At 51.0% G+C, this 26,244-nt stretch overlaps 1 protein-coding gene across 4 annotated transcripts; it reads left to right on the forward strand.

Moving 5' to 3' along the window:
• The first annotated feature begins 12,600 nt into the window (after positions 1-12,600).
• On the forward strand, positions 12,601-25,817 carry STAT6 (signal transducer and activator of transcription 6). Of its 4 annotated transcripts, XM_057556603.1 has the most exons (23): positions 12,601-12,851; positions 12,990-13,112; positions 15,903-16,039; positions 16,452-16,590; positions 16,885-16,968; positions 17,389-17,527; positions 17,654-17,706; positions 17,879-18,027; positions 18,619-18,750; positions 18,872-19,060; positions 19,275-19,479; positions 19,604-19,726; positions 20,324-20,416; positions 21,138-21,344; positions 22,543-22,637; positions 22,734-22,870; positions 23,210-23,356; positions 23,574-23,637; positions 23,744-23,854; positions 24,048-24,140; positions 24,945-25,010; positions 25,116-25,244; positions 25,323-25,817. In XM_057556603.1, exons 3-23 carry the CDS (start codon positions 15,924-15,926, stop codon positions 25,510-25,512), a joined length of 2,661 nt encoding a protein of 886 aa, XP_057412586.1. In that variant the 5' UTR covers positions 12,601-12,851; positions 12,990-13,112; positions 15,903-15,923; the 3' UTR covers positions 25,513-25,817. The 4 variants fall into 4 exon arrangements, with proteins under 4 accessions (XP_057412586.1, XP_057412585.1, XP_057412588.1 ...); XM_057556602.1 differs by lacking the exons at positions 12,601-12,851; positions 12,990-13,112 and adding an exon at positions 13,125-13,285; XM_057556605.1 differs by lacking the exons at positions 12,601-12,851; positions 12,990-13,112 and adding an exon at positions 13,125-13,285 and having other exon boundaries at positions 19,392-19,479.
• Positions 25,818-26,244: the final 427 nt, after the last annotated feature.

Below are 26,244 nucleotides of genomic sequence, written 5' to 3' on the forward strand. Positions count from 1 at the left end.
CACCAAGTCGGGGTTTTAGATTCCGAGCAACAGGGATTTGGAATAAGATGAGGGACTCTGGACCTCTGTTTCCAGGCCTCGAGTTCTAAGGAGGTGTCTGCTGAGTGCCGGACCTTTGTCCAAGCCTGAGTCCGTAAGGGAATGCTGCTTTGAGTCCACAGGGCGCCGAGCGGTTCCCAGAGCCCAGTGAATGTGCTTCTGGCCACTGCCCCCTTCTGGGCGGTGTTTTGAGGCTGTACCTTGGGTGTCTGACTTTCTGGTGTCTGGAAGTCAGAGTTCAGGGAGACAGCAGGCGACGCCAGAAATTCACATTAGAGATGAGGGAGGCTTGCACCACCCTTCTCCCTTTTAAAGTTCTAGTCAAGGAAAGGCCCCAAATCCTCACGCCAGCCTGGCCCTGGCAGAAAGTGGAGCAGCATGGAGGACTTGTCTACTGATGGCAGTGAGAGCAAGAGAGGAATCCAGAAGGAGCTAGACCTTTTCACCAAACCAGAGCTTCCTCCTGGCTCGCTTTGCTCAGGGCCAAGGCCACCTGCCTTTAGTCTCCCAGGCCAGAAACCTCAGACTTACTGCCAACTTGTCTTCTGGGCCTTTCTCTCCTATACCAATCTTGCAAACCTGTGCTCAAGATTTGTCATTTTCTTCCTTTGAAATAGAATTCAGACTTCCTCCATTTCCACTGCCGGAGTTTCTCTGGGCAGGGGTGGGGTCTTATTCATCCTTTCATCCAGACCTCATGGGCTAACACAGTGGTGGTCACATGGCAGGGACTTACTAAATGTTCTTAATGAACTCCTACTAGGTTCCTTCTTCTCCCAGGACCCCCTCCCCATGTTGTCATCCAGGTGAAGTCAGATTGAAACAGACTTCAGGTGGCTTTGCAAGGAAAAAGCTAGCTGGAGTGACCATACGTAGCCTGAGAGGGTTGTGAGGGGGCAGCCCCATTCCTCTCCCTGATACCTATCTCATGCAGGTAAATCTTCCTGGAACTGCTTTCCCTGTGTCTCTTCCTGGCTGGCAAACCTCTACTGGGTGTCTATAGACAATGGAATCAAATGTGAACTCTTCTCCCAGCCCTGGCCTCCCAATATCTGGCCTCAGCCAGCATATCGACACTTCTCATTTGCTACGTCCCAACCCCTGCTATCTCCTGAATGTGAATGTGTGTTTATTTTTATGAACGTTATATTGTAAAAAATGGTAATACTTAGTGGTTGCAAAATTCAGAGTATAGGAAGGTACAAGATGAAAAGTAAACTTGCCACTACTCTCCATCCTCCCATTCTTCAGTCCCACCCTCAGAATAACCACTACTAAGAGTTCCTTGGGTCTCCTTCCAAGAGGTTTTTTTTTGAAATGATAAACAGGGAATTCCCTGGTGGTCCAGTGGTTAGGACTCCGTGCTTTCACTGCTGAGGGCACAGGTTCAATCCCTGGTTGGGGAACTAAGACCCCACAAGCCACCTGGTGTGGCCAAAAAAAAAAAAAAAGGTAAACAAATATAAATAAACATCTTTTAAAACCACAAATGAGCTCATACAGTATATACTGTTCCGGAACTTGCTTTTTTTTCAGTTAACTCATCTTGATCCCTTTCCACATTGTACACACACATCTAGCTCACTCTTTGTATTGGCTGCTTGGAATCTCCTTGCTTGGATACTCCACAGTCTACTGGGATTGTTGGGCCCTTGGGTTATTTCCAATGTGTGAAGTGCTGAGGTTGTCTCTATAAGACAAGAGAATGCATATTTCTACCTGAGCCTTTAATTATACTCTTCTCTCAGCTGCTTCCTACCCTCATCAGCAAGGCTCTCCTGTTATTCTCACTCTGCCCATCTCTCCTGTTCCAAACTTGCTCTCAAGATAGCCTCAGCACCGAGAATTTAGCACTTAATTTCGAGGGTTCTGTGTCCACCATCAGACCATATGGTGGTCCCTAAGGGCAGGTAACATGTCTTTTACTTCTTGTATCCACCCAGCGTTAGGACCTCTTGATTGTTCAGTGGGTAAGCTGACAGGTGTGTTAGGACTAGGGGAGTCTGCACTGGTAGAGGAGACAATCATAATTAAGTACCATCGAACGGGATGTGACTGGAAGCATTTTCTCCATATTTCTCCTATAGCACCCATTATATAGTCCCTCTCTCCCTCAGCTTCTTCTCTTTCTCCCCACTTCTATTCAAAGAAGCTTTTTCCATCTTCAAACCCTTGGGTTGGAATTGTAACCAAATAGGGGAAACCAAGGAGGAATTCTCTGCAATCCATGATCAGAATATCAAGAATGGTGACAGTGGGCAAAGAAATTGGTGGAGAGGATATCCCCTTTTTTTGGATCTCCCAGCAGATTATTAAACATCTCCCTTTCCTGTCGACTGTAACAGGCACTGAGATGGGGCATTAAGGGGGCAGCTCTGGGATTGAATGTCAGGCCAGAGACTGATACCACCTAGCGGTCAGCTAAAGAAGTGTAAACAGGAAGAGTGTCTGAAGGGTCTGGTGGAAAGTGGGAAGAGAACCAAGATTTACTGAGTACTTACCATATACCAACTCCATGCAGTGGATTTTACATGGATTAGCTCATTTAAGTCTTATAACCGCCTTGTGGCATAAGTGTTCTTTTCAGTTTGTAGATATGGAAATAGAGTCTCAGAAAAATTAAGGAATCTGCTCCAAAGCACAGTGCAGATTGGAGCCCAGTTTTCTTTCATTTAATAAACATTTATTAGGTACCTCATATGTGCCAGTTACATTGGTAAGCACTATGGACAAGAGACGGAAACACACAGTCTCAGACTTCAAGAAGTGTACAGGTTAGTGGGGTTGTGCAATTAGATCACTGACAATTACAACAAAGTACCTTAATAACTGTGATAAAGGTACATGGCACAGAGGGAACCAGGGCATGATACCTATTCCAGATAACAGGGTCAAAGCAGGGCAGAGTAGATGATACCAGGTTATGTGTTGAAAGAGAGGAAGGAGATGATAAACAATGACAGAAGGAAAGTGTGTTTTAGGCTGGAGGACAGGCAAAGGCATGGAGGCGTGAAGAAGTTTAAAACATTTGAGGCAATTATGGTATGGCTGAAGCTTAAGGTACTTATTGGGGAAGATAATGGATGAAGTATCAGGGAGCCTAATCAAAAGGGTGATTTTAGCCACACTAAGGACTTAGAATTTTTTTCTAGAAGTAGTGGGGAGCCAGGTGAGAAATTGATGAAGTCCTTAATGCACATGCCATAGAGCTGAAGAGGAAGAGGATTCCAGGTAAAGAGGTAGGATCAAGTATATTAATTAGTTTATCATGTTGGCCTAGAGGATAGTGACAGGGAAAGCTGAGTCTAGAAACTGTGGCTCACATTAGAATGTTCTCAACTTCTCAGATTTTGGCGGCACATTAGAATCACCCGGGGAGTTTTAAAATCCCAGTGCTGACAAAAAAAATTCTCAGTGCCAGAGAACTTGTACTACTTGACTTCAAGACTTGTAAGCTACCGTAATCAAGACACTATGGTACTGGCATAAGGATTGACAAACAGATCCGTGGGATAGAATAGAGGGCCAGAAATAGACTCACACTTAAACGGCATTTAATTTTGATGAAGATGTCAAAGCAATTCACTGGGAAAAGGAATATCTTTTCAACAAATTGTGCTGGAACAACTGAATATCCATATGGGAGAAATAAGTAAATCGTGATCCCTACCTCACACCATGTGCAAAAATTGATTCAAGATTAATGATAGACCTAAGCCATACAAGCTAAATCATAAGGTTTTTAGGTGAAGACATGGAATATCTTCATGACTTGGAAGTAGGCAAAAATTTCTTATGTCATGGAAAGCAATAACCATAAAAGAAAAAAATTGATAAAAGAAAAATCAAAATTGAAAACTTTTGCTCATCAAAAGACACCATTAAGAAAATGAATAAGTAAGCCAAAAGGTAAGTAAAATATTGATCTCACAAAGAACTGGTATCCAGGATACATTAAAAAGTTCCTATAACACAGTAATAAAAAGACACCCCATTTTAAAAAAATGGACAAAAGATTTGAACAGATACATCACAAAAGAACATGTATTAATGCCCAATAAGCACATGAAAAGTGCTCAATATCTCTAGTCATCAAGAAAATGCAAATTAAAACCACAGTGAGATAATTCTCCATACTCACCAAAATCGTTAAACTTTAAAAAACTGACAATACCAAATGCTAGTGAGAATGTAGAGCAATTGGAACTCTCATACAGTGTTGGGAATGTAAAATGTACTATAAATTTGGAAGAATATGTAGCAGTTTCTTATATAACTAAGCACATATCTACCCCATGACCCAGCAATTATACTCCTAGTTATTTATTCAGGAGAAATGAAAACGTATGGTCACACAAAGATTCAAAGAATGTTCATAGGGCTTCCCTGGTGAAGCAGTGGTTAAGAATCCGCCTGCCAATGCAGGGGACACTGGTTTGAGCCCTGGTCCGAGAAGATCCCACATGCCGCAGAGCAGCTATGCCCATGCACCACAACTACTGAAGCCCGTGCGCCTAGAGCCTGTGCTCCCCAACGAGAGAAGCCACCACAATGAGAAGCCCGCGCACTGCAACGGTAGCCCCCGCTCCCCGCAACTAGAGAAAGCCCGCGCACAGCAAAGAAGACCCAATACAGCCAAAAATAAATTAATTAATTAAATAAATTTTTTAAAAAAAGAATGTTCATAGTAGTTTTCTTCATAATAGCTAAAAACTGGCTATGGCCCAGGTAGCTATCATTTTTTTAAAAAAGGATAAACAAACTATGGTATATGTCTACCATGGGATACTACATAGTAATAAAAATGGACACACTATGTATATACACAACAACACGATAAATCTCAAGACATGGTGAGTAAAAGAAGCCAGACATAAAAGCACATCCTGGTTTTTTGTTTTGTTTTGTTTTGTTTTTAATTGAAGTATAGTTGATTACAATGTGTGCCAATCTCTGCTGTACAGCAAAGTGACTCAGTTATACACATATATACATTCTTTTTTTATATTATTTTCCATTATGGTTTATCACAGGATATGGAATATAGTTCCCTGTGCTATACATTAGGACCTTGTTGTTTATCCATTCTAAATGTAATAGTTTGCATCTACCAACCCCAAACTCCCAGTCCATCCCTCTCCCTCCAAAGCACATCCTGTTTTATTCCATTTATATGAATTCTAGAACAGACAAAACAAAGCTACCGTGGAAAAAATTAGAACAGTGGCTTCCCCAGGGGGTGGGGTGAGGATAATGACCTACATCTTGATAGGGATGTAGATGTCATACAGCAACCAAGTGGTAGGGCAAGGATTTGAACCCAGGTGGCCTGGCCCCAGAGGCCATGGTTTTAACCACGTTACATTGCTTTGCCCTCGTATGCTGCAGCCTTGAGTGTGGATGAGATTACAAGGAAGGGTAGCCTGTGAAGACAGGAGACTGAGAAGGAGCACCCAGACAGGTAGGAGGAAGACTAGGAGAGAGGGACCATGAAAACCAGTGGGGGAATAGCTTCTTCAAGAGTGGCTAACAGTGTTGAATACTGCTGAGCAGTCCAGACAGAAGAGGGACAGGCCATCATTCTAGGAGGGCATGTGTGACATGGATCAGAACAGTTTCATTGGACTGGTGGGGGCAGTAGCCAGCTGGCAGTGTACTGAGGAGGTGAGGAAGGGAAGACAGGGAGTGTGAATAACTTTCCCAAGAAGCTTGGCTGCACCGGGGCAGAGGGAAAGGCAAGACAGTAATTAGAGTGATAGTTAGAGGGCTGGAATTTCCTTGCAGAGGCTCAATCCTGGTCACTGTTGACTCCATCCAGAGACGCCTGCTTTCGCCCACCCACCAGGGCTGCTAATTGTCCTTCTGTGAGGTGAAGGTCTGTTGGCCACAGTAAGCCCCTGACAGCCGCAGGGACCTTGACATTTGGGACCTTGAGATCAGCTGACCCCACCATTACTCACATCCTGTCATCCTTGGCAGGCCTCAATGGGCGTTCACCCTTCTCCACTCAGCCTAGTGCTTCCTCTTCCTGACCACCCTTGCACTGCTCCCCAATCCCTTCCTTGCACAAGGCACTGGGTCACCCTTGGCTCAGATTATCCTTGCCCCTCTTTGCTTGGCTGAAACATGGCTCTTCCCTGAGGACACTCTTTTTTTTCTTTTTTAAAGAGATATCACTTATTCTCCCAAGTGGACAAGTCAGGTGGTGGTGGGAGCAAGGGCAGTCAGCCTCCTCTGTGCTCTCCATTTCTTATAGTCAATGTGGCTCCACCAAAGTCTCAGTTAGGGATGCATCAAGCAGCAAGGACCAGAAGACCCAATTAAAGGAGACTGAATAAAGAGTTTTAGAACAGATCCAGGGCTGGTTGATTCATCAAGAGTTTTCTACCACTTCACGCTGATACTCTGTCTTCAGTGGTTGATGGTCCTTTCCTCACAGTTGCAACATGGTTGCAGCTATTCCAGACATCACATGTGGACTTGACATTGAAGAAAAACAAAATCTTTTCCAAGATCCTCCCAAAGTCCTATTGGCCAGGACAATGGAAATACCATGATTGGCAAGACCAATGATATTCATCCCCTAAATGCATGGGAAGGGAACACCTGTACAAAATCCAGATTTTGCCAACAAGGGAGAAAGACACACTGCTGAGCAGGCATCATCAGTGTTTGCCCTGATAGTCATACAAATTCCTCTTCCTTTTAAGGGTCAGCTATTTCACCTTCCATTGAGAAGATGTGTAGCATACTGCTTAAGGGCAACAGTGCTTATGCCAGACTAACTGGGTACAAATCCCAGCTTACTTGCCAGCTCTTTGGCCTTGGGCAGATTACTTAAACTTTCCACACTGCAGTTTCCTCATCTGTAAAATGAGTACTATCAGCACCATCCAACAGAACTTACTGTGATGATGGAAATGTCCCATGCCTGTGCTAATAAAGTAGCCATTGGCCATATGTAGCTGTTGAGCATTTGAAATGAGACTAGTGCACCTGAGGAACTGAGTTTTTTAATTAAAATTAAATAGTCACAGGGACTTCTTGGTGGCCCAGTGGTTAAGACTCCCTACTCCCAATGCAGGGGGCACGGATTTGATCCCTGATTGGGGAACTAAGATCCTACATGCTGCATGGTGTGGCCAAAAAAAAAAAAAAATTGAATAGTCATATATGGCTAGTGACTACCACATTGGGCACATAGTTCTATTTCACAGTATTGTTGTAGGATAAAATGTACAGTACTTATATAAAAAGTAGGAATGAAAGTAACACATGAACCCTCACTAAACGTTATTACTTTTGCTGCCATCTGCTGATGGGTCATTTGCCCACTCTCCTTGAAGAAAGACTGGCATCTGACTCACCGTCTTCCTGGCCACCTCAGGTCTTTAGCAAACCCAGGTGGCTTCAATGTTCATGCAGGTAGTCCAGCGGCACCCTGACCTCTTGGTTCTTGACCTCCTCAACTCCAGTGCTCACCTCCATGTTTCCATAGCCACTCACTCCCATAGCCATGACCTCTGCCACACCCTCCCAGGAGAACTCAACGGACATCTCACCCCCTTGTCTCCGACCAGCCCTTCAGTTCCTTCTTTCCCTTGCTCCCAGGAAGGCTGGTCTTTAGGTTGGTTGAGACTTCCAGTTCCTTGACTCTGTTCTTTCCTTTCCCACTGGCTCCTCATGTCTTTGCTTCTCTTCCTAACCGGCCTCAATTCCACAATGCTTCACTTCTCCTCCTCCATCACATGGTCTCCTTCTTCATTATTATTAACCTTCTGAACAGTTCTCCTGGCTTCAGACTTACTCTTTAAATCCATCTTCCATGCTGCAGCCAGGGTGGTCTCTCTACTAAATCTCATCATATTACTCACCTGCCCTAAATCCTCTAATGTTCCCCATTGCCAACTACTACCATTTCCAGAAGGTACCTTGCTCCCACAGTATCCTTGCTTTTGCACATGCTAGATCCCCTTCCTGGTTTAACTCTCCTCTTGTTCTTTGCCTCAGTAACTCCTGAATCTTAATTTCCTTTAAGATTCAGTTCCGGCATCACCTCCCTGATCTCTCCTATCCCCTACCTAGTTTAGGTGCCCCTCCCACATGCTCCCACAGCACCCTGTGCTTCACTGGAATCACAGCCCCAATTATGCTGTTGTATCATTGTTGACAAATCTGACTCCCCCTCTCAGCTATCAGAGCCTAAGAACAGACACCCAACAAATTTTTTATTGAATTAACTGGACACAGATCTGGGAGGATTGCTTTTGTTTGCTTGCTATCAGTTTGATTCACATTTTTTAAAAAATAAATTTATTTATTTTTATTTTTGGCTGCATTGGGTTTTTGTTGCTGCACGCGGGCTTTCTCTAGTTGCAGCAAGTGGGGGCCACTCTTGTTGTGGAGCATGGGCTCCAGGTGCGTGGGCCTCAGCAGTTGCGGCACACGGGCCCAGAAGTTGTGGCTCGTGGGCTCCAGAGCGCAGGCTCAGCAGTTGTGGTGCATGGGCCTAGCCGCTCCATGGCATGTGGGATCCTCCCGGACCAGGGCTCGAACCCGTGTCCCCTGCATTGGCAGGCGGACTCCCAACCACTGCACCACCAGGGAAGCCCTGATTCACTTTTTTAAAGGTGGGCGAATTTGAACACGTTTATATGCTGAGGATAAAGAGCTGTAATGGGGAATTCCATGGTGGTCCAGTGGTTAGAACTTGGCACTTTCACTGCCATGGTCCGGGTTCAATCCCTGGTCAGGGAACTAAGATCCCGCAAGACTCAAAGCATGGCCAAAAAAAAAAAAAAGAGCTGTAATAATTAGCGAATGAGAGGCTGGAGATTTGGAGGATGGAGGGGACAATTAATGGAACAGTGCCTGGGGAGGCAGAAGGAGAAGCCGTGAGCACAGGTGGAGAAACATACTTTGGGCAGGGGCAGGGACAGAGACACCCTCTGCTCTGAGCCTGAAGGGATGGTGCAGGTGTTGATGAAATGTCTGTTGGCAGAGAGCAGGAAACTGGAGGAGTTTCCAACTGATAGCCTCCGTTTCCTCTAATCTAAATGGTGAGTTGGTATCAAGGTGGATGGAAATTTAGGGAGAATAGAAAAGGCCTGGGAGACAGAGCTGCCTAGGGGCCCACAGCACCTTCCCACACTTCTTCTGTGAAATTTTCCTTCTATCCCTCAATCCTCCACAAATCCCAGCTGCTGCCCAGTGCTTCAGAATGTGGTGCGCATTCACCTTGTCTGTGAAATATACTAAGCTCCTGCCATCAATCCATCATTAAGTTTAGTCCTCATATAAGAGAGTGTATGTAAAACAGCCCAGCACCAGGTACACAGTAAGCACTCAGTAAATGGTAGTCTTTGTATTCACTAGCGAGGATGAACTTTGTTTTTTTGTAGCTGCATAACAGAGTTTACAGGATGATGTGTGTCCCCGCCCTCTGGGAGCTTATGTCCTTGTCAGAGAAGGATGTAACCATAAGATAATTAAAAAGCAATGCAAAGTGATATGTGATGGTTACCAACATCCAAATGGTGCTTTGGTTTTGATCACAACCAGCACTGAAAAGTATCTTTTACATCAAGACCTAGAACTCAGATAAATATATAAAACAGAAACAAGTTTCATTAGACACAGCTTATCCTCACTTTGTGTGATGCATTCTGATACTTTCTATTCTATCATACTTTGTTTTAAAAAAGTGATGGTCAGTGGACTTCCCTGATGGCGCAGTGGTTAAGAATCCGCCTGCCAGTGCAGGGGACACGGGTTCGATCCCTGGTCCAGGAAGATCCCACATGCCGTGGAGCACCTAAGGCCCATGCGCCACAACTACTGAGCCTGCGCTCAAGAGCCCGCGAGCCACAACTGAGCCTTCATGCTACAACTACTGAAGCCCACACGCCTAGAACCCGTGCTCCGCAACAAGAGAAGCCACTGCAATGAGAAGCCCGCGCACCGCAATGAAGAGTAGCCCCTGCTCACCGCAACTAGAGAAAGCCCCCGCACAGCAATGAAGACCTGACGCAGCCAAAAATAAATGAATAAATAAATTCATAAAAAAAAATAGTGATGGTCAAGGCTCACTGTTATGGGTTGAACTGTGTCTCTTGAAAATTTGTATATTAATACGTTGAATTCATATATCCCTCAAAAATTCATATTCACATGAGGTACCCCCAGTACCTCAGAATGTGACCTTATTTGGAGATAGGGTCTTTACAAAGGTAATCAAGTAAAAATGAGGTCCTTAGGGTGGGCCCTAATCCAATATGACTGGTATCCTTATAAAAAGGGGAAACTTGGGAATTGCCTGGTGGTTAGGACTCAGTGCTTTCATTGCTGGGGCCCCAGGTTTGATCCCTGGTCGGGGAACTAAGATCCCGCAAGCTGCGTGGTGCAGCAAAAAACAGGCGGAAACTTGGAGACAGACTTGCATATAGGGAGAATACCATGTTAATAGGAAGATGGCCATCTACAAGCCGAGGAGAGAGGCCTGGAACGGATTCTCTCTCTCAGCCCTCAGAGGGGACCAACCCTGCCAACACCTTGACCTTGGACTTCTGGCCTCTGGTACTGTGACACAATGAATTCCTTTTGTGGTCTAAGCCACCCCCCCCAACCCCCACCCCCAGCTGTGGTGCTTTGTTATGGCAGCCCTAGCAAATGAATACACTCACCAAACTGATTTTGTGACTCACTATTGGGTTGCAACATGCAGTTCATAGAGTACAAAATGCTTTTTTCCTCTGCTTTCCCTCATTCGATCTTTACAGAAAGTGGAGGGATGGTGGGACCCAGAGGAGGGTGAGGCAAGCAAAGCACTCACTCTCAGGGTCATGCAAATGGGGGTGTCATTACCAGTAGTCTAGCCAACCACTTACTTGCACCACCTGAAGGTGAGTGCCTTCTCCAATTTGGCACCCTCGACACCTCACCCTGGCCTAGGCCGTGTCAAGTAGGTATAACTTTTGTCTCCATTTGAGGGGTTGACACACAGTCACAAAGCTTTTAAGTGGAGTCAGACCCGTGTCAGATATGCCTCTAAATTCCTTTGATGACATTACAGTGTCCCCATCAGGGCAATCAGTTAGAGAAGATGATAATAAATATTGTTTTACTACCAGTACGTGCTCCTCACCTTCCTACCCCCCAAAAAGAGCCGAAGTTCACTCCTCTCCTCCTCTTGCCAAAGTTCTGAAGGACTTGGCCCTCTGGAGACCCTTAGATGGCAAAGCCTGAATTCAGCCACTGTCTGTGGATGTCTGCAGGCAGAGTGGGTGCCCGGGAGCACACACAAAGTGCATGTGTCGTGAGTGCCTTTGTGCGCATGCTGCGATCCTAGCATTGCCTGCCGTTTAAACCCACGGACAGATCCCCTGCCTGCCATCTCCACCCCGGCTCTCCCTCCTTTTCAACTGGCTGCCTTCCAGACACAATAAATACATAAACATACCTCCAATAGCCTCTGCCTTTGTGGCGGTAATATTACCCTCAAATCCGGGGACCCTATGTAGGATGGAGACCCTTCTGTCTTCCTCCTGTCTGGCTAATTCTGGGACATAAAAATAGTGCCTAACATTTACTATGTGCCAGGCATTGTTCTAAGCCTTCACATGTATTAGTGCATTTCACTCTCACAACTTTATAAGTTAAGACCATTATTGGCTCCATTTTACCGATGACAAAACTGAAGCACAAATAGTAAACTGCCCAGAGTTGTGCAGTTAGCAACGTTGGCAGGATCTGAACCCATGCAGCCTGTCTGCAGAGGCCAAGTTCTTAACTGCTACCCTCTGCTGCCTGGCTGGGCGTGCCCCTGCACACACTTACCCATCCACGTGGAGGAGAGGGGGAGGAGCGGGGCTCTGGGAATCAGTTCAGACACCAGGGGGCAGCATAGGCCTGGCTTTGGCCCCTGAGCCCAGCCCTGTTTGGGAAGAAAGGAGGGAAATAGAAGCCTCCTCCCACCTTCCACCATCCCCCCAGAGACCACCCTTTCCCCATACCCCTCTCTCAGGTTTTTGGGCTTGAAGGGCTCTCTGGGTCCCTAGGCCAGCTCCAGCTCCTCCTTCAGCAAAAGCTGCAGAAACCATCCACTAGATAACTAGATGGTGACTCAGAAGCTGAGCAAGCCTTGTGTATGTGAGTGTGTGTCTCCTTGTGACTGCATGTGGCTCTGAGTGCTGACATGTCTGTAAGCCTGCCTGCACGTGTATGTAAGCATGTGTGTGTGTGGGGGGGGTGTCCTTCTGGCTGGGGAAGTTGTGTATGTGTGTGTTTATTTCTGGGTGTGTCTTCAGTGTTTACCCCAGAAACAGATAGGAACTTCACCAAAGCTGCACAGCAGATTCACATGCAAACTTGTCCCTTGGGAATCTACAGGCAGCAACTCCAGCTTGTGCTGGCTCCCACCTGGGTTTGAGTAGTACCCTGTGAGGAGGGGGCAGAAATGATTGTCAGTCCGAGGGACCCCTGGAGTCCTACAGAATTGTGAGCTTCAGCCTCCCCTCCCCCACTCCCTCCCATCAGCGGTCACGAGACCTCTAAGGCGTTCCCCACCAAGAAGGAAGGGGGACCTAGGAGTTCCAGCTCCCGGGCCGCTTTCAGGGTCCTCCACTGGAGGGAGCGCAGAGCCCAAAGGGATTTCTTTTTCCAGAGGCCAGAGGGGAGCCCAGTCCCTTGCGAGCCCAAACCCCCGGCGCCTGCGAAAGTTTGAGTATGGGAGCGGCAGTTTGGGGCGGCACGTCTGTGGCTTGATATTGGGTGACTTTCTGGAGGAAAGTTGATTGCTTTTGAGAGGAGACAGAGTAAGTGGGGATCAGCCTCCCCTCCAGCCTGGCCCCAGGGCCCCCAAGCCCCAGTCCTGGCTCCCCCCACCCCATGCTCCCCTACCCGGTATCGGAGGCACACACGCTCACCCCACTTTCTTCCTCTTCCTCCTCCAGCCCACTTTCCCTTGTCTGTGTCGTCAGAGCTCCAGGGAGGGACCTGGGTAGTCGGAGAAGCCGGAAACAGCGGGCTGGGGCAGCCACTGCTTACACTGAAGAGGAAGGACGGGAGAGGATTGTGTGTGTGTGTGTGTGTGTGTGTGTGTGTGTGTGTGTGTGTTTTCTTTTTGGTGGTGGAGGTGGAGGGGGGGTGCTAGCAGGGCCAGCCCTGAACCCGCTGGACAGAACTACAGACCCATGGGGCCTGGCAGTGCCCGCTGAGAGAGGGAGAAGACAGCAGAGGGGTTGGCAAGGTGAGGGGATGCCTCCAAGGAGGGGAGGGTGGGGGGCCTCTGACGGTGAGTATGTGGGGCGGTGGGTTGCGGGGAGTGCCTCTCAGGATCCTCCCTGGGCAGAGTGGATGGTCCCCAAGAAATTGTTTCAGCTGGGGTTGGTGGCTGGTGGTACTGAGTTTTGGCAGTTTCGAAGTATCAGAAGAATCTGGGGTGAGTACAGGCCCAGCACTTCCCCTCCCCCTCTCCCCACCGTGGGTCACTTTTTCCATACACCCCGTCCCCCGCACCTCCAGGGACATGTAAAGGCAGGGAAAGGAGGGCAAGGAGGTGCCCCTCTGCCCTCTGGGTTTGGGGGGAGGTGGCCGCCCCTCCCTAGAAGGCTGATACCAGAGGGCAGTAGGTCCTTGACAAACCCCTATCCGGGCCCCCCATAAAGGTTCCTGTTCAAGGGTGTGGCTAGGGGGTGAGCGAGCCTCAGATGCAGACCTCATGGTGTCCCAGAGGAGGGGGAATTTCCCCCCTCAAAACTGCTCCACTTTTGGCGCGGCCACGTCACGGAGTTAACCCTACTCTTGCTGAACTGGCTCCGCCTCCCGGCCCCCCGCCCCGCCCCCGCCGCCGCATACACACACTGGGCAACTCAGAGAAGCTCGTTTGACTCTTGGTCCTGTGGTCCCACGGTCAGAGGGCTCGGGAATGTAGGGGTTGAGGTGAGGTTTAGGCCACGAAGAGGGCTGATGAAGATCCTGGACGTTGGGTTTCCCTTCCCGGTTGGGAAGGGAACACTGGCCCCGCCCCCTCAGGCCTCGGCTCCTCCCTCCCTGCTGGTGTTGGGGGCTTACAGCAGAAGGTGCCTCTGGCCTGGCCGGCCGACTGACCCAGCCAGGTTATTGGGTGTGGCTGGGGGAAAGTCTGGCCCCCTGCTGCCTGAAGATGGAGTGGGGAAGATCTGAAGCCAGGGCCAGGCCAGGAAGCTGGTCACTCAGCAGGGGCATGTAGAGGAAAGGGGGGCTGCCTATGGCTTAGGGATCGCCTCAGTCCCCAGTAGGGTAGGAAGAGAGGTCAAAGGTCTGAGCACCGTGAGACACAGGAGAGGAAGAGGGAAGAGAGAGATGGAGTCCTCCCCTGAGTTTGAAACAAACCAAAAGGGGCCCCACTCCAAGGTGGGTGTAGAGAAAGGTCTATTAGACGACCCTGAGCAGGATGGGGGGAGGATTCTGCCTTTGGGAGAAAAGAGTTCAAGGGGATAGGGACTGGGGCGAGGGGCAGGAACCTCCAGAAAAGGGGCCCCTCTGTTCTCCGTCCCTCAGGGAGTCCTGGGAGAGGGGAGGGGCTAAAAGTGCAGCAGGAAAACTTGGGGTTACCAGGTTGGGGGAGACCCAGGGAGTTTCCATCCCCATCCTTTCTGTCATCTCTGGGAAGAGGGATATTTTGAGAAACTGGAAACTGAGAGACCCCTGGGAAACCACTGGTTTACCTACCCCACCCTGTGGCCCACCCAGAAGTGGGGAGGCAGCCCTCTCCCCTGCCCTCCCATCTCCTTTCCTCTTGCCCCCTTTTCTTCTTTTCGTTGTAGCCCTCTAGCCTCCTTGCCCCTCTTCTAGGCTTTTCACTGAAGGCCTATTAACCCCACTTTTTTCTCTAATCTCTCACCATCTTCCTGAGTTCTCTCTACTTTTCCTTTCGCTCAGTCTCCTCTTCTTCAATTCTCCTCCCATGCCCCCCCACCCCCCCGCCTTAGGATTATGGGATTTGGATCTTGAAGGCATCCTAACAGCACAACGTGGTGGTTAATCCCCTCTCGGGTTCAAATCGCTTGCTGAGTGGCCTCGGCAAGTTGGAGAACCTCCTTGAGCTCGGTTTCTCTACCTGTGAAAGGGGATAATTCTATATTTTAAAAATTGTTGCAAGATTTTAATGAGGTAATGAGCTCAGTATAATGCCTCATACATAGTAAGTGCTTAATAAATGCTAGCTATTATTACTCTGCCATCCTCTTCTTCATCATCTAGCCAGGTAGTTTTCAGATTCTCTCATGGAACCCTGGAATTTTGAGGGTTTTCTCCAGGGTCACCTTTGGGGTCAGGAGGTGGGGAGAGGGAAGTAAGAAGCAGTAGAATTCCAGGCCTACCACACTTGCTTTCAACAGAGAAACTCCAATTTTATATAACTGTGATTCCACAGATTAAAACTAAAATTGTCTACTGCTTTAAAAAGTTTGGAAAGTTCTGCACTTTATCCAAGCCTCATATTCTATAGATGAGAAGATTGAGGTTCACAGAGTGGAGGTTTCTTGCCTACAGAACCAGAGCCAGGCCTAGAGCTACAACCCACATCCTTTGTCTTCTCTCAGAGAGCTTTCCCTACTGCCCCATCGCCCCTGTCTCCCACCCTGCCCTCTGGCTGCAGCTCAGCTCTTCCCACCCCATCACCCCTGTGTCTACCGTTGAAGGAATTACCTTGTCTGAGGCATTGGCCAGGGATGTCCCTGGTTTGAGGTGGTCTGGCTGTGAGTGGTGGTGGGGATGGTCTCTGGGAGGGCTGTCTACGGGAGGTCCCTGGCTGCCCCCAAACAAAAGCCAACTTTCTTGGGCACCTCTCAGAGTGCCCAAGTAGCCTTGTTCCTTTTCTCCAGGCACCCTCCAAACCCCAGATCATGTCTCTGTGGGGTCTGGTCTCCAAAATGCCCCCAGAAAAACTGCAGCGGCTCTATGTCGACTTCCCTCAACACCTGCGGCATCTCCTGGGCGACTGGCTGGAGAACCAGCCCTGGTGAGTCCTGGCTGCCCCATGTTGGTCCCCCAGGTCCTCCCCCCCCCCACCTTCCCTCTCATTAGATTTTCTTCATCCCATTTCAAGACTTGGGACTCGTTATTCCATGTGCGGTGGTCCAGATTTAGCTGGGAGTCTGTGCCACATCAACCAGACTATGCATGTTGATACGTGGAGTCCCCCACCCCCTTAGGAGGCTGAGCCAAAGAGGAGGGAGGTCAGAGCTGGGGTAAGGGCACTACCCACAACAGCTGGAAAAAGGGGGAACAAGGGACATGGCTGAGGGCTCCAGAGGGCTTGGATGGAGGATAAGAGGAGGAAGGAGCCGCTGAGCTGATTGCTGTGGGGTAAAGGGACAGTAGAGCAGAGGAAGCCCTGACCCGAGGCTGCCTCATCCTTGATCTTCCTGCAGGGAATTCCTTGTCGGCTCAGACGCCTTCTGCTGCAACATGGCCAGCGCCCTACTTTCTGCCACTGTCCAGCGTCTTCAGGCCTCGGCTGGAGAACAGGGGGAGGGGAGCACCATCTTGCAACACATCAGCACCCTGGAGGTGGGGCAGGAGGGGAGGGGACAAGGCTGGGTGGGGCCTGGAATGGAGCTGGGGTGAGCATTGGATGCTGGAAGAAAATTGGTTGGATGCTGGAAGAAAATTGGTGTTCCTGTGGCTAGCTGTTAGCTAGCATGCAAATTAGATTTTAAAAGCATGCAAATGCATGAAAACTTCTGGAGTCTATAGTTGTGCTGCCTTTCAGTGCATGTGTGAATGGGGGGCTGGGGATTGGAAGGGGAGAAAGACATGGGTAAGAGCCAGGCTAACCCTGTCTATCACCCTTCATTTCTATAGAGCATATATCAGAGGGACCCCCTGAAGCTGGTGGCCACTTTCAGACACATACTTCAAGGGGAAAAAAAAGCCATTATGGAACAGGTATTGTGGTACCCCACCTCCCACCCCAACTCAATTCCCTGGGACTTTAGCCTGAGCCATGAGAAACTAGAAGGAATTTGAACTTCAGGAAAAGTTCAGTGTTCTAGGCCCAGGATGACCAAAGGAGTCAAAGTGAGCCCCAAGTTAAGCTCAGAGAAGCTTGCAATGAGGGACTGAGGATAGTGAGGCCTAGGAAGGAGAGAGCAAGTGATAAGGAGCTGATTCTGCCAGGAGAGAGGTCTTATCTACAGGAAATTCCAAAAGGTCAGGAAGGACTGTCAAAGGAGAGAAGGGAGTCAGACAAGGGAAGTGGTCTGTTTTCTGCAGAGCATGGCAGTCGCACGCCTTTAGGGAGTGGAGGCCGAGTGGAAAGAGCTGGGCAGAGTGTCTCACCTCTTGGCATCTCTCCCTCCTGTGCAGTTCCGCCACCTGCCAATGCCCTTCCACTGGAAGCAAGAGGAACTCAAGTTTAACACAGTCCTGCGGAGGCTGCAGCACCGAGTGGGGGAAACCTGCCTTCTCCGCAAAGCCCTGCAGCCTGGGGCTGAGGGAGGCCAAGGTGGGAGCCTGGGCCTAGAGCCCTAAGAGGGTTCTGGGGAGTGTGTGGGAGTGATCCCCTCTTGGATCTCAACCTTGACTGTACCTCAAATCTATCTGCACCCCTGATTTCTGCCCCTACCCTCAGTGTCTTTGCACAGCCTGATAGAAACTCCTGCCAATGGGACCGGGCCAAGTGAGGTGAGCAATGGACTGGGATATGGAGATTGAGCTCCAAGGGCAGACTTTGAGGGTCTCAAATCTGTGGAGGGATGGAGATTAGACCTCAGAGAGGTGAGAAAGAGAGCCCTACCCTCCAGAGCTGGGTGAGGAGGAAGCGTGTGGCCCTGGCTCAGGCCCTTTCTGCCCACAGGCCCTCGCCACGTTCCTGCAGGAGACTGTCGGGGAGCTGGAGGCTGCCCAGGCCCTGGTGCTGAAGAGGATCCAGATTTGGAAACGGCAGCAGCAGCTGGCAGGGAATGGTGCACCCTTTGAGGAGAGCCTGGCCCCACTACAGGAGAGGTTGGGGCAGGGCTGACAGGGAAGTGGTGGGGGGTCTGGGGGTGGACACCTGCTGTCCCTGCTGGAGCACCCACAGGTGCGAGAGAGGAAAACCAGGCCAAAGGGTCTTGGGGTGGGTCAAGACTCAGAGAAGCCCATTCCAGCAGGGCCACGCACACTGTTGTTCAGGTTGTGTCCTGTACACGTGCACCCGGTGGACGGGGCACAAGCAGGAGTTCTTCCAACCCACAATTCTCTCTTCAAGCCCCGTGCCCAGAGGAATGGGAAGTCTATTTGGTCTATTGGGCAGGGAACCTTTCAAAATGCACAAAAGCATCATATGTGCTGGCAGCTGACCTGGGTACCAGAGCCCTGGGGAAGAGGCAGCTGGGTTTCCACATAGCTTCCAGGCACTGAGAAGGAACCTTCCTCCCCAGAGCCAAGGCATGTCCCACAACTCCATTAGCCCAGGTGCCTTGCAGCCACGCCCACTGCTCATCCCACCCCTCCACACACACTCTCCTGCTTTCTTCCTGGGTTTAGGGTTGGGGGGTCTGGGCGGGGAGCAGGCAGCCTAAACCCTGTGCCCCCTGACCACTGTCCTGGCCCCAGGTGTGAGAGCCTGGTGGACATTTACTCCCAGCTGCAGCAGGAGGTGGGGGCGGCTGGTGGGGAGCTTGAGCCCAAGACCCAGGCAGCGCTGATTAGCCGGCTGGATGAAGTCCTGCGAACCCTCATCACCAGGTATGAGACCCCAGCCTGGCCTAGAGCAGACCCCAAGGAAGGAAGAGGGTCAGAGCTGTGGGGAGGGCACCAGGAGGGACCCAGCTGCTAACTTCCCTTGTGTCCTCCTCACTCCTCCCAGCTCTTTCCTGGTGGAAAAGCAGCCCCCCCAGGTTCTGAAGACTCAGACCAAGTTCCAGGCCGGGGTTCGATTCCTGCTGGGCCTGAGGTTCCTGGCGGCCCCAGCCAAGCCTCTGATGGTCAGGGCCGACATGGTAACCGAGAAGCAGGCGAGGGAGCTGAGCATGCCCCAGGGGCCCGGGGCTGGAGCGTAAGCTGGGGCTGGAGAGGGGCTGGAGGGTGGTGGAGGCCAGAGGAGCCTGGGGGACTGGCACCACGAAGAGCAGGGTGATGACAGGGAGGGTGGGCCATGGGATGTGGGGACCCTGTATGATAGTCAAGGCAGAGGAAAGGGAGGGACCCATCAGTGCTGGAATGGGGTGGGAGCATCATGATTTGGCTAATATGGGGACTTCTCCCTTAAGAACTCAAGTGGGGAGATGGAGATTAGGGGCCAGTAGTCCAGGCCATTCGCCGGTGGACTCAAGCTCCTGCCACTCCTGGCCCAGTTGGGATGAGCCACTTTCTGACTTGCCTGGCAGAGAAAGCACTGGGGAAATCATTAACAACACCGTGTCCCTGGAGAACAGCATTCCCGGGAATTGCTGCTCTGCCCTGTTCAAGAACCTGGTGAGGCCTTTGGGGAGCAGTGGGTGGGGGTCCTCAGGCCAGAACATTCTCCTTGGAGAGGGTGTTGGGAGCCCAGGAGAAGCAGTTGCTGCCCTTACCCTCCTCTCCCTTGCCCAACCCGCAGCTTCTGAAGAAAATCAAGCGGTGCGAACGGAAGGGCACAGAGTCTGTCACCGAGGAGAAGTGTGCCGTGCTCTTTTCCACCAGCTTCACGCTCAGCCCCAACAAACTCCCTATCCAGCTCCAGGTGAACCGAGGCCTCAGCCCTGCCCGAGGCGGGGCCCCAGGTGCCCCTCCAGGCCACACACTGGGGCCCTGCATCCTCACTCTTCATGACTGCCCCATACCCTGTGTGTTTGGGATTTGTGCATGCTGGGGCCCCGGGTGAGTGGGGAGGAGCAAGGACCGGAGTGCACACCCCAGGGAATGACAGTGTAGGGGCAACTGGCACTTACTCACTTTTCATAGACCAGGGCACTGTTTTAAGTCACACACATGCACACACACACGTGGTATTCACAATCACATTATGAGGTATGTATTATTACTAGCCTCATTTTATAGATGAGGACATTGAGACACAGAGAGATTGAGTAATTAGCCCAGGTCACACAGCTACTGAATGTTGGAGCTGGCATTTGAAACCTGGGGACTCTATAGCACTGACTTGTAACCACTTCTCTGCAGTAAGGCCCTAAATGAGCTTCAGAAAGCACTCGATAACACACCATGAGGTTTTAACCGTGTTGTGTGAGTCCAGTAGCTTCCCTGCACCCTCAGAGCCAGCCCTCTGTGGAAGCCCCTTGCCCCAGTAAGAAGAACCCCCTTTCCTCACCCCCTTCAGGCCCTGTCTCTGCCCCTAGTGGTCATCGTCCACGGCAACCAAGACAACAATGCCAAAGCCACCATTCTGTGGGACAACGCCTTCTCTGAGATGGTGATGAAAGACCTGGAGTTGGCGGGGGCAGGGGGTGCTCTTACCTGGGGGGTGGGGTGCAGGCTGGTGGGGTGGCAAGCATGTTCAAATGAGAGTGACCTTAACTCCTTCTCATAGACCTATTTTCGTACTTCTGACCTCTTTTCGTGCCATTTTTTTTTCATACTTTATTTTATTAATTTATTTACTTATTTATTTTTTGGCTGCGTTGGGTCTTCGTTGCTGCGTGCGGGCTTTTCTCTAGTTGCGGCGAGCAGGGGCTACTCTTCATTGCAGCGCGTGGACTTCTCATTGCGGTGGTTTCTCTTTGTTACAGAACATGGGCTGTAGGCGCATGGGCTTCAGTAGTTGTGGCACGTGGGCTCAGTAGTTGTGGCTCGCAGGCTCTAGAGCGCAGGCTCAGTAGTTGTGGTGCACGGGCTTAGTTGCTCCACAGCATGTGGGATCATCCCGGACCAGGGCTCGAACCCGTGTCCCCTGCATTGGCAGGCGGATTCTTAACCACTGCGCCACCAGGGAAGTCCCCTTTTCATGCCAATCTTAACAGCTATCCTGCAGTAGCACCTTAGGCTACTTTGGAAAAGCACCATCTTTGTTGAGCAAGCTCAGGGGGACAAGGCTGGGGAGGGGCAGCCTTGGGGAGGTGGGAAGGATGAAGGCCCTCCTGAGGAGGGCTGGGGACGTCAGCCTGAGGCTCCCTCTCCTTCTTTCCTCCCCCCAGGACCGCGTGCCCTTTGTGGTGGCTGAGCGGGTGCCCTGGGAGAAGATGTGTGAAACTCTGAACCTCAAGTTCATGGCTGAGGTGGGGACCAACCGGGGGTTACTCCCAGAGCACTTCCTCTTCCTGGCCCAGAAGATCTTTACCGACAACAGCCTCAGCATGGAGGCCTTCCAGCACCGTTCTGTGTCCTGGTCACAGTTCAACAAGGTCATTCCCCTGCGCTTCGGACTTCCCACCCCCAAGCTCTTCATCCCTGGGGCACTCAGGGCTTCCCCAACCTCTGCCCAGGGATCAACCGCTGGGATCTTCACAATGCCCCACCACGTTCATCAGGAAGGCCTCTGTCATGGCCCAGGCAGGAGAACCCCTCAGGTCTCTGGCATCCCCCAGTTTTGGTCTGGGGGCCCTCTATCCTCCCTCTTTGCCAGTGATCTGCGTGACTCACCCAGATTGTGTGTAAACACAGCTTTGATTCAAAATGACTTTGACCCATTGGGAAAATAGGTCTTATTGCAAAAACAGGGACGAAATCCCACAGGGACATATGCAATAATACCAGCTACCATGTGTTGACAGCTTACTATATGCCAGGCACTGTGCTTCAGCAGTTTATATATGTTCTCTTGTTTAATCATCCCAACATCCCTTTGAGGTAGGTACTATTACCCCCATTTTACAGAGGATGAACCTGCTCAGAGGGGTTAAGTAGTTTGTCCAAGACCTCCCAGCAAGTGAGTGGCATGTCTGGGATGGAACACCATATTTCTGACTCTTGCTCTTAGCTACTACATTTTACTGCCTCCAAAATAAGGTGGCTCAGGACTGGATGTTACAAGAACAGGGGAAAAAGGAGGTCTGGGTGTCTTGGTTGAGGACCAGCTGGGTAAATGCAGTCATGCACTGATCTCTTTTTTAAAAAAAGGAAGAAAGAAAAGCCCACACAACCAGAGGATGTGTTAGCAAAAGGGAGCAGGACACTCACACCCTGCAAGCTGCCTTCTCTGGACACCACTTCCTCCAGGCCTCATTCGGGAGGGTGTGGAGCACAGTGGTTAAGAGGGGGCCCAGCCCAGACTTCCTGGGCTGAATCCCAGCTCTGCTTCTCACCAGGTGTGTGAGAAGCAAGTTATTTGACCTTTCTAGGCTTCCATTTCTTCATCTGTAAGATGGGATACTCACAGGACCTACCTCCCTAGGCCTGTAAAGATCAGATACATTAATTTATGAAAAGAGCTTGGAATAGTGCCTGGCACATGGTAAACTTGAGTGTTGGCCATTGTCATGGATGGGGTCTCAGGTCCAATGTGGGTCCCTCAGTCCTGTGACTCTGTCGTGTAGGTACTCACAGCCCAATGCCTGCCCTAACTAGGCTCCTGTGCTCACACCAACTCCCCTCTCCCCACAGGAGATCCTGCTGGGTCGTGGCTTCACCTTTTGGCAGTGGTTTGACGGCGTCCTGGACCTCACCAAACGCTGTCTCCGGAGCTACTGGTCAGATCGGTGAGTCCCTGCCCCAGGTGGCCTGAGCAGCTGTACCTCCAGCTCCCACTCCACACCCTGCGACCCCACCCACATCCTCTCCCTCATCCTGTCCAGGTTGATCATCGGCTTCATCAGCAAACAGTACGTCACTAGCCTTCTTCTCAACGAGCCTGATGGAACATTCCTCCTTCGGTTCAGTGACTCAGAGATTGGGGGCATCACCATTGCCCATGTCATCCGGGGCCAGGATGGTGAGGTCACCCCAGCCAGTCCTCTGCCTCTGTGCCTGTGCCCTCTGGGGTTTCTTCTGGGGAGGAAACATCCTCGCCTTCCTTGATGCCAACCCTGATCTTCAGGAAGTTCTTCCTTAGGTCCAACTTCTCTTCTTCCTTCTGTGGTCTAAACGTTTACCTTCTCACTGTGAGCTCTGTGCGAATGGAGACTGGTGGGTCTCCCTCCCTCAGGACCCTCACCCTAGCTCCTCTCCTCCTTACCTTGGTAGATTGAGAATGAGTCCAATAGTGGGGGGAGGTTGGGGAAGGGGAAGAAAGTCTGGACAGAGGGGACTCAAGGTCTCATTCCTATTGTAGGCTCCCCACAGATAGAGAACATCCAGCCATTTTCTGCCAAAGACCTGTCCATTCGCTCACTTGGTGACCGAATCCGGGACCTTGCTCAGCTCAGAAACCTCTACCCCAAGAAACCCAAGGACGAGGCTTTCCGGAGCCACTACAAGCGTGAGCTGGGGCTGGCAGCTCTGACTCCTTCCTGTTGTCCACCTTCTTCCTGCTCCCAGCTGTCCGCCCCCTGCCTGCTGTGTGTCATCCCCGACTTCTCTCTCCATTTTCATCTCCCTGCTTCTGCTACCTGCCCATCAGCCATGCTCACCTTTTCCACCTCCCTTCCTCCCTAAACCAGAAGCACTCCATGGCTTTCCTTTCCTCCCCACAACAGCTGAGCAGATGGGTAAGGATGGCAGGGGTTATGTCCCAGCTACAATCAAGATGACTGTGGAAAGGTGAGTGTGCTGGTATGGATGGAGGGTGGGGCCCAGTACTTACCTGTGGGAAGGGGTGGTGGCATCAGCCCCTGGTCAGTCACACATGCCTCCTCCCCTCCTCCAGGGACCAGCCACTTACCACCCCTGAGCCCCAAATGCCTACCATGATGCCCTCTTACGATCTTGGAATGGTCCCTGACTGCTCCGTGAACATGCAGCTCGGCCCAGATATGGTGTAAGAAGCTTGAGAGACGGAACTGGGAGTGGTCTGTGCCAGCAGGCTGTTTCAGCATGGGCAGCTGGGAGAGCTGGCACTGGGGGCTGAAGTAGGGAATTTCCTTTCCTTGAAAGGGGTTCCCCATCTTGAGGCAGGGATTTGGGGTGTCCAGGAGAAGGGCTGGCATCAGGGGTCTGCTTTCTTTCCCCAGGCCCCAGGTGTTCCCACCACGCTCTCACTCCATCCCCTCATATCCAGCCCTTCCCCGGGAAGAATCGGTCAATGTGCTGCCAGCCTTCCAGGAGTAAGTGGGGCCACCTCTAGGGAACGGGGTGGGACACCCACCTGCAACGGGCATGGGCACTTGCATTTGTTAGGGAAGGCTCTTCTGTGAGAACGGGGTGGCAAAAAGCCAACACCTGTGTCTCTTCTGTCCATTCCACTGAGGCGTTAGTGGTTAAGATCCAGGTTCGAATTCCAGCTCCACCACTTGCTGACTTTGGGCAAGTTACTTAACTCTGATGTGTCATCTGTAAAATAGGGAATAATGATAATAACAATACCTACCTCACAGGGTTATTGTGAAGGTTAATTGAGTTAATAGTATGTATAAAGCTAAACACAGTACCTGGCTCATAGCAAGAGCTATGTAAGTATTAGTATTCTCTCTCCCGCCCCTGAAATCTACTGTCATTTATCTGCTGTCTTGATTTTTATTTATCTTTTTGGCCCTGAAGTGGCATAGACACTTGTTCTCCAGGTAGCACTCAGGTGCTTACTAACTCTCAGTCAAGGCACGACATCTCCCCTCCCAGGAGTTGACGTAGGGGTGGGGACAGGGGTACTTAGAGCCAGCAAAGTTCGGAGTCCAAAGAAACATTAGAAATTAGCTAATCTAGCCCTCCTCTCTCTCCTGCCCCCAATCGCCAATGCATACGCATTTATACAGATGAGAAGACCAAGCTCACAGGTGGAAATGGCTTGCCCAGTACTTGCCGTCAGGATGAGGAGCTGTAAATACTGTTTCCTCACTCGATGGTCTTGACTTTGCAACACCCTGCCCTTGTCCAGCTTTCCTTTCTGACTGTGCCCTCCTTCCTGATTCCAGACCTCACCTGCAGATGCCGGCCAACCTGAGTCAGATGAGCCTGCCCTTTGACCAACCTCACCCGCAGTGAGTGACACCCACCCCCATCCTGAGCTCAGGCTCCTCATTCATTCCCAGCCTCAACCCCCCCGACCCCCGCCACCACCTCACTTACTTCTCTGGGCCTGGCAGGGGCCTGCTGCCGTGCCAGCCTCAGGAGCATGCCGTGTCCAGCCCCGAGCCCTTGCTCTGCTCAGATGTGACCATGGCGGAAGAGAGCTGCCTGAGGCAGTCTGTGGGAGGATTCCCTCAAGGCACCTGGTGAGTGTCAGCCTGGGGGTGGAGGCTGAGGAGTGGGTGCCATGCCTATCCCACTGCTTCCCTCCTTCCTCCCTGCAGGGTCCGTGAAGACATGCTCCCGCCCTTGCTGCCTCCCACTGAACAGGACCTCACCAAGCTTCTCTTGGAGGGGCAAGGAGGGTCAGAGGGAGGGTCCTTGGGAGCCCAACCCCTCCTGCAGCCCTCCCGCTATGGGCAGTCTGGGATCTCAATGTCCCACCTGGACCTAAGGGCTAACCCCACTTGGTGATCCCAGCTGGAGGGAGAGCCCAGAGAGACAGCTCTCCTGCCCCCATGGACCTGCTGTGAACACCTGCCTGTGCTCCTGCCAAGCAGCAGCTGGGGAGGGTGTCCTCCTATCCCCACCTACTCCCTGGTCAGGAGGAAAAGACTTTGCCAGGAGAATGTACAGTGGGTGGAAAATATCTACTCCTTCCCTCCCACCACACACCCCTGCCCTCCCCTTTCCAAATACTGGAAGGGAAATTCAGGTTCCAAGTGAGACACGCCCCAAAACGCCTGCACACGCAGCACACACACACACACACACACACACACACCACACCCCCCCCCCTCCTTGGAAGATGGGGCTGAACAGGAAGGGGGCTGGGCCAGAGCACAGGGTGAGGGCACGGAGGGCTTCTCTGCTTGCCCCGAGCCGGGGCTCAGGACACACACGTGGAAACACACAGACACGTGCACACATCTGCTTCAGAGGCTAGGGATGGAGGTATGGGCTTGGGTCCCAGCCCTGGGGGGATGGGAAACAGTTCAGGAGACCCTGGGAGAGAGGGGGGTCTGTACGTTTGGTTGCTGATGTGGGTTTTACCCAGATTAAAAAACAAATCCCAATCAGCTCCAAATTCCTGTCAGTCAGATGGAGGCTTCTGGATATGTGTATGAGATTGTGCAGAAGTACAAGGGCCGAGTTTGTGTATAGCTGTGTGAAAGTGTGTGGACGTAAGACATGTTAATATGTAGA

The sequence above is a fragment of the Balaenoptera acutorostrata genome, chromosome 11 (assembly GCF_949987535.1).
Source record: "Balaenoptera acutorostrata chromosome 11, mBalAcu1.1, whole genome shotgun sequence".
NCBI classification, from domain to species: Eukaryota; Metazoa; Chordata; class Mammalia; order Artiodactyla; family Balaenopteridae; genus Balaenoptera; species Balaenoptera acutorostrata.

Excerpts from the sequence above, each read along its gene's own strand:
- STAT6 (XM_057556603.1), top strand. The coding sequence starts at position 15,924 with ATGTCTCTGTGGGGTCTGGTCTCCAAAATGCCCCCAGAAAAACTGCAG. Across the intron at positions 17,707-17,878 it reads ATGGGACCGGGCCAAGTGAG|GCCCTCGCCACGTTCCTGCA; the intron begins GTGAGCAATGGA and ends TTCTGCCCACAG. Across the intron at positions 18,028-18,618 it reads CTGGCCCCACTACAGGAGAG|GTGTGAGAGCCTGGTGGACA; the intron begins GTTGGGGCAGGG and ends TCCTGGCCCCAG.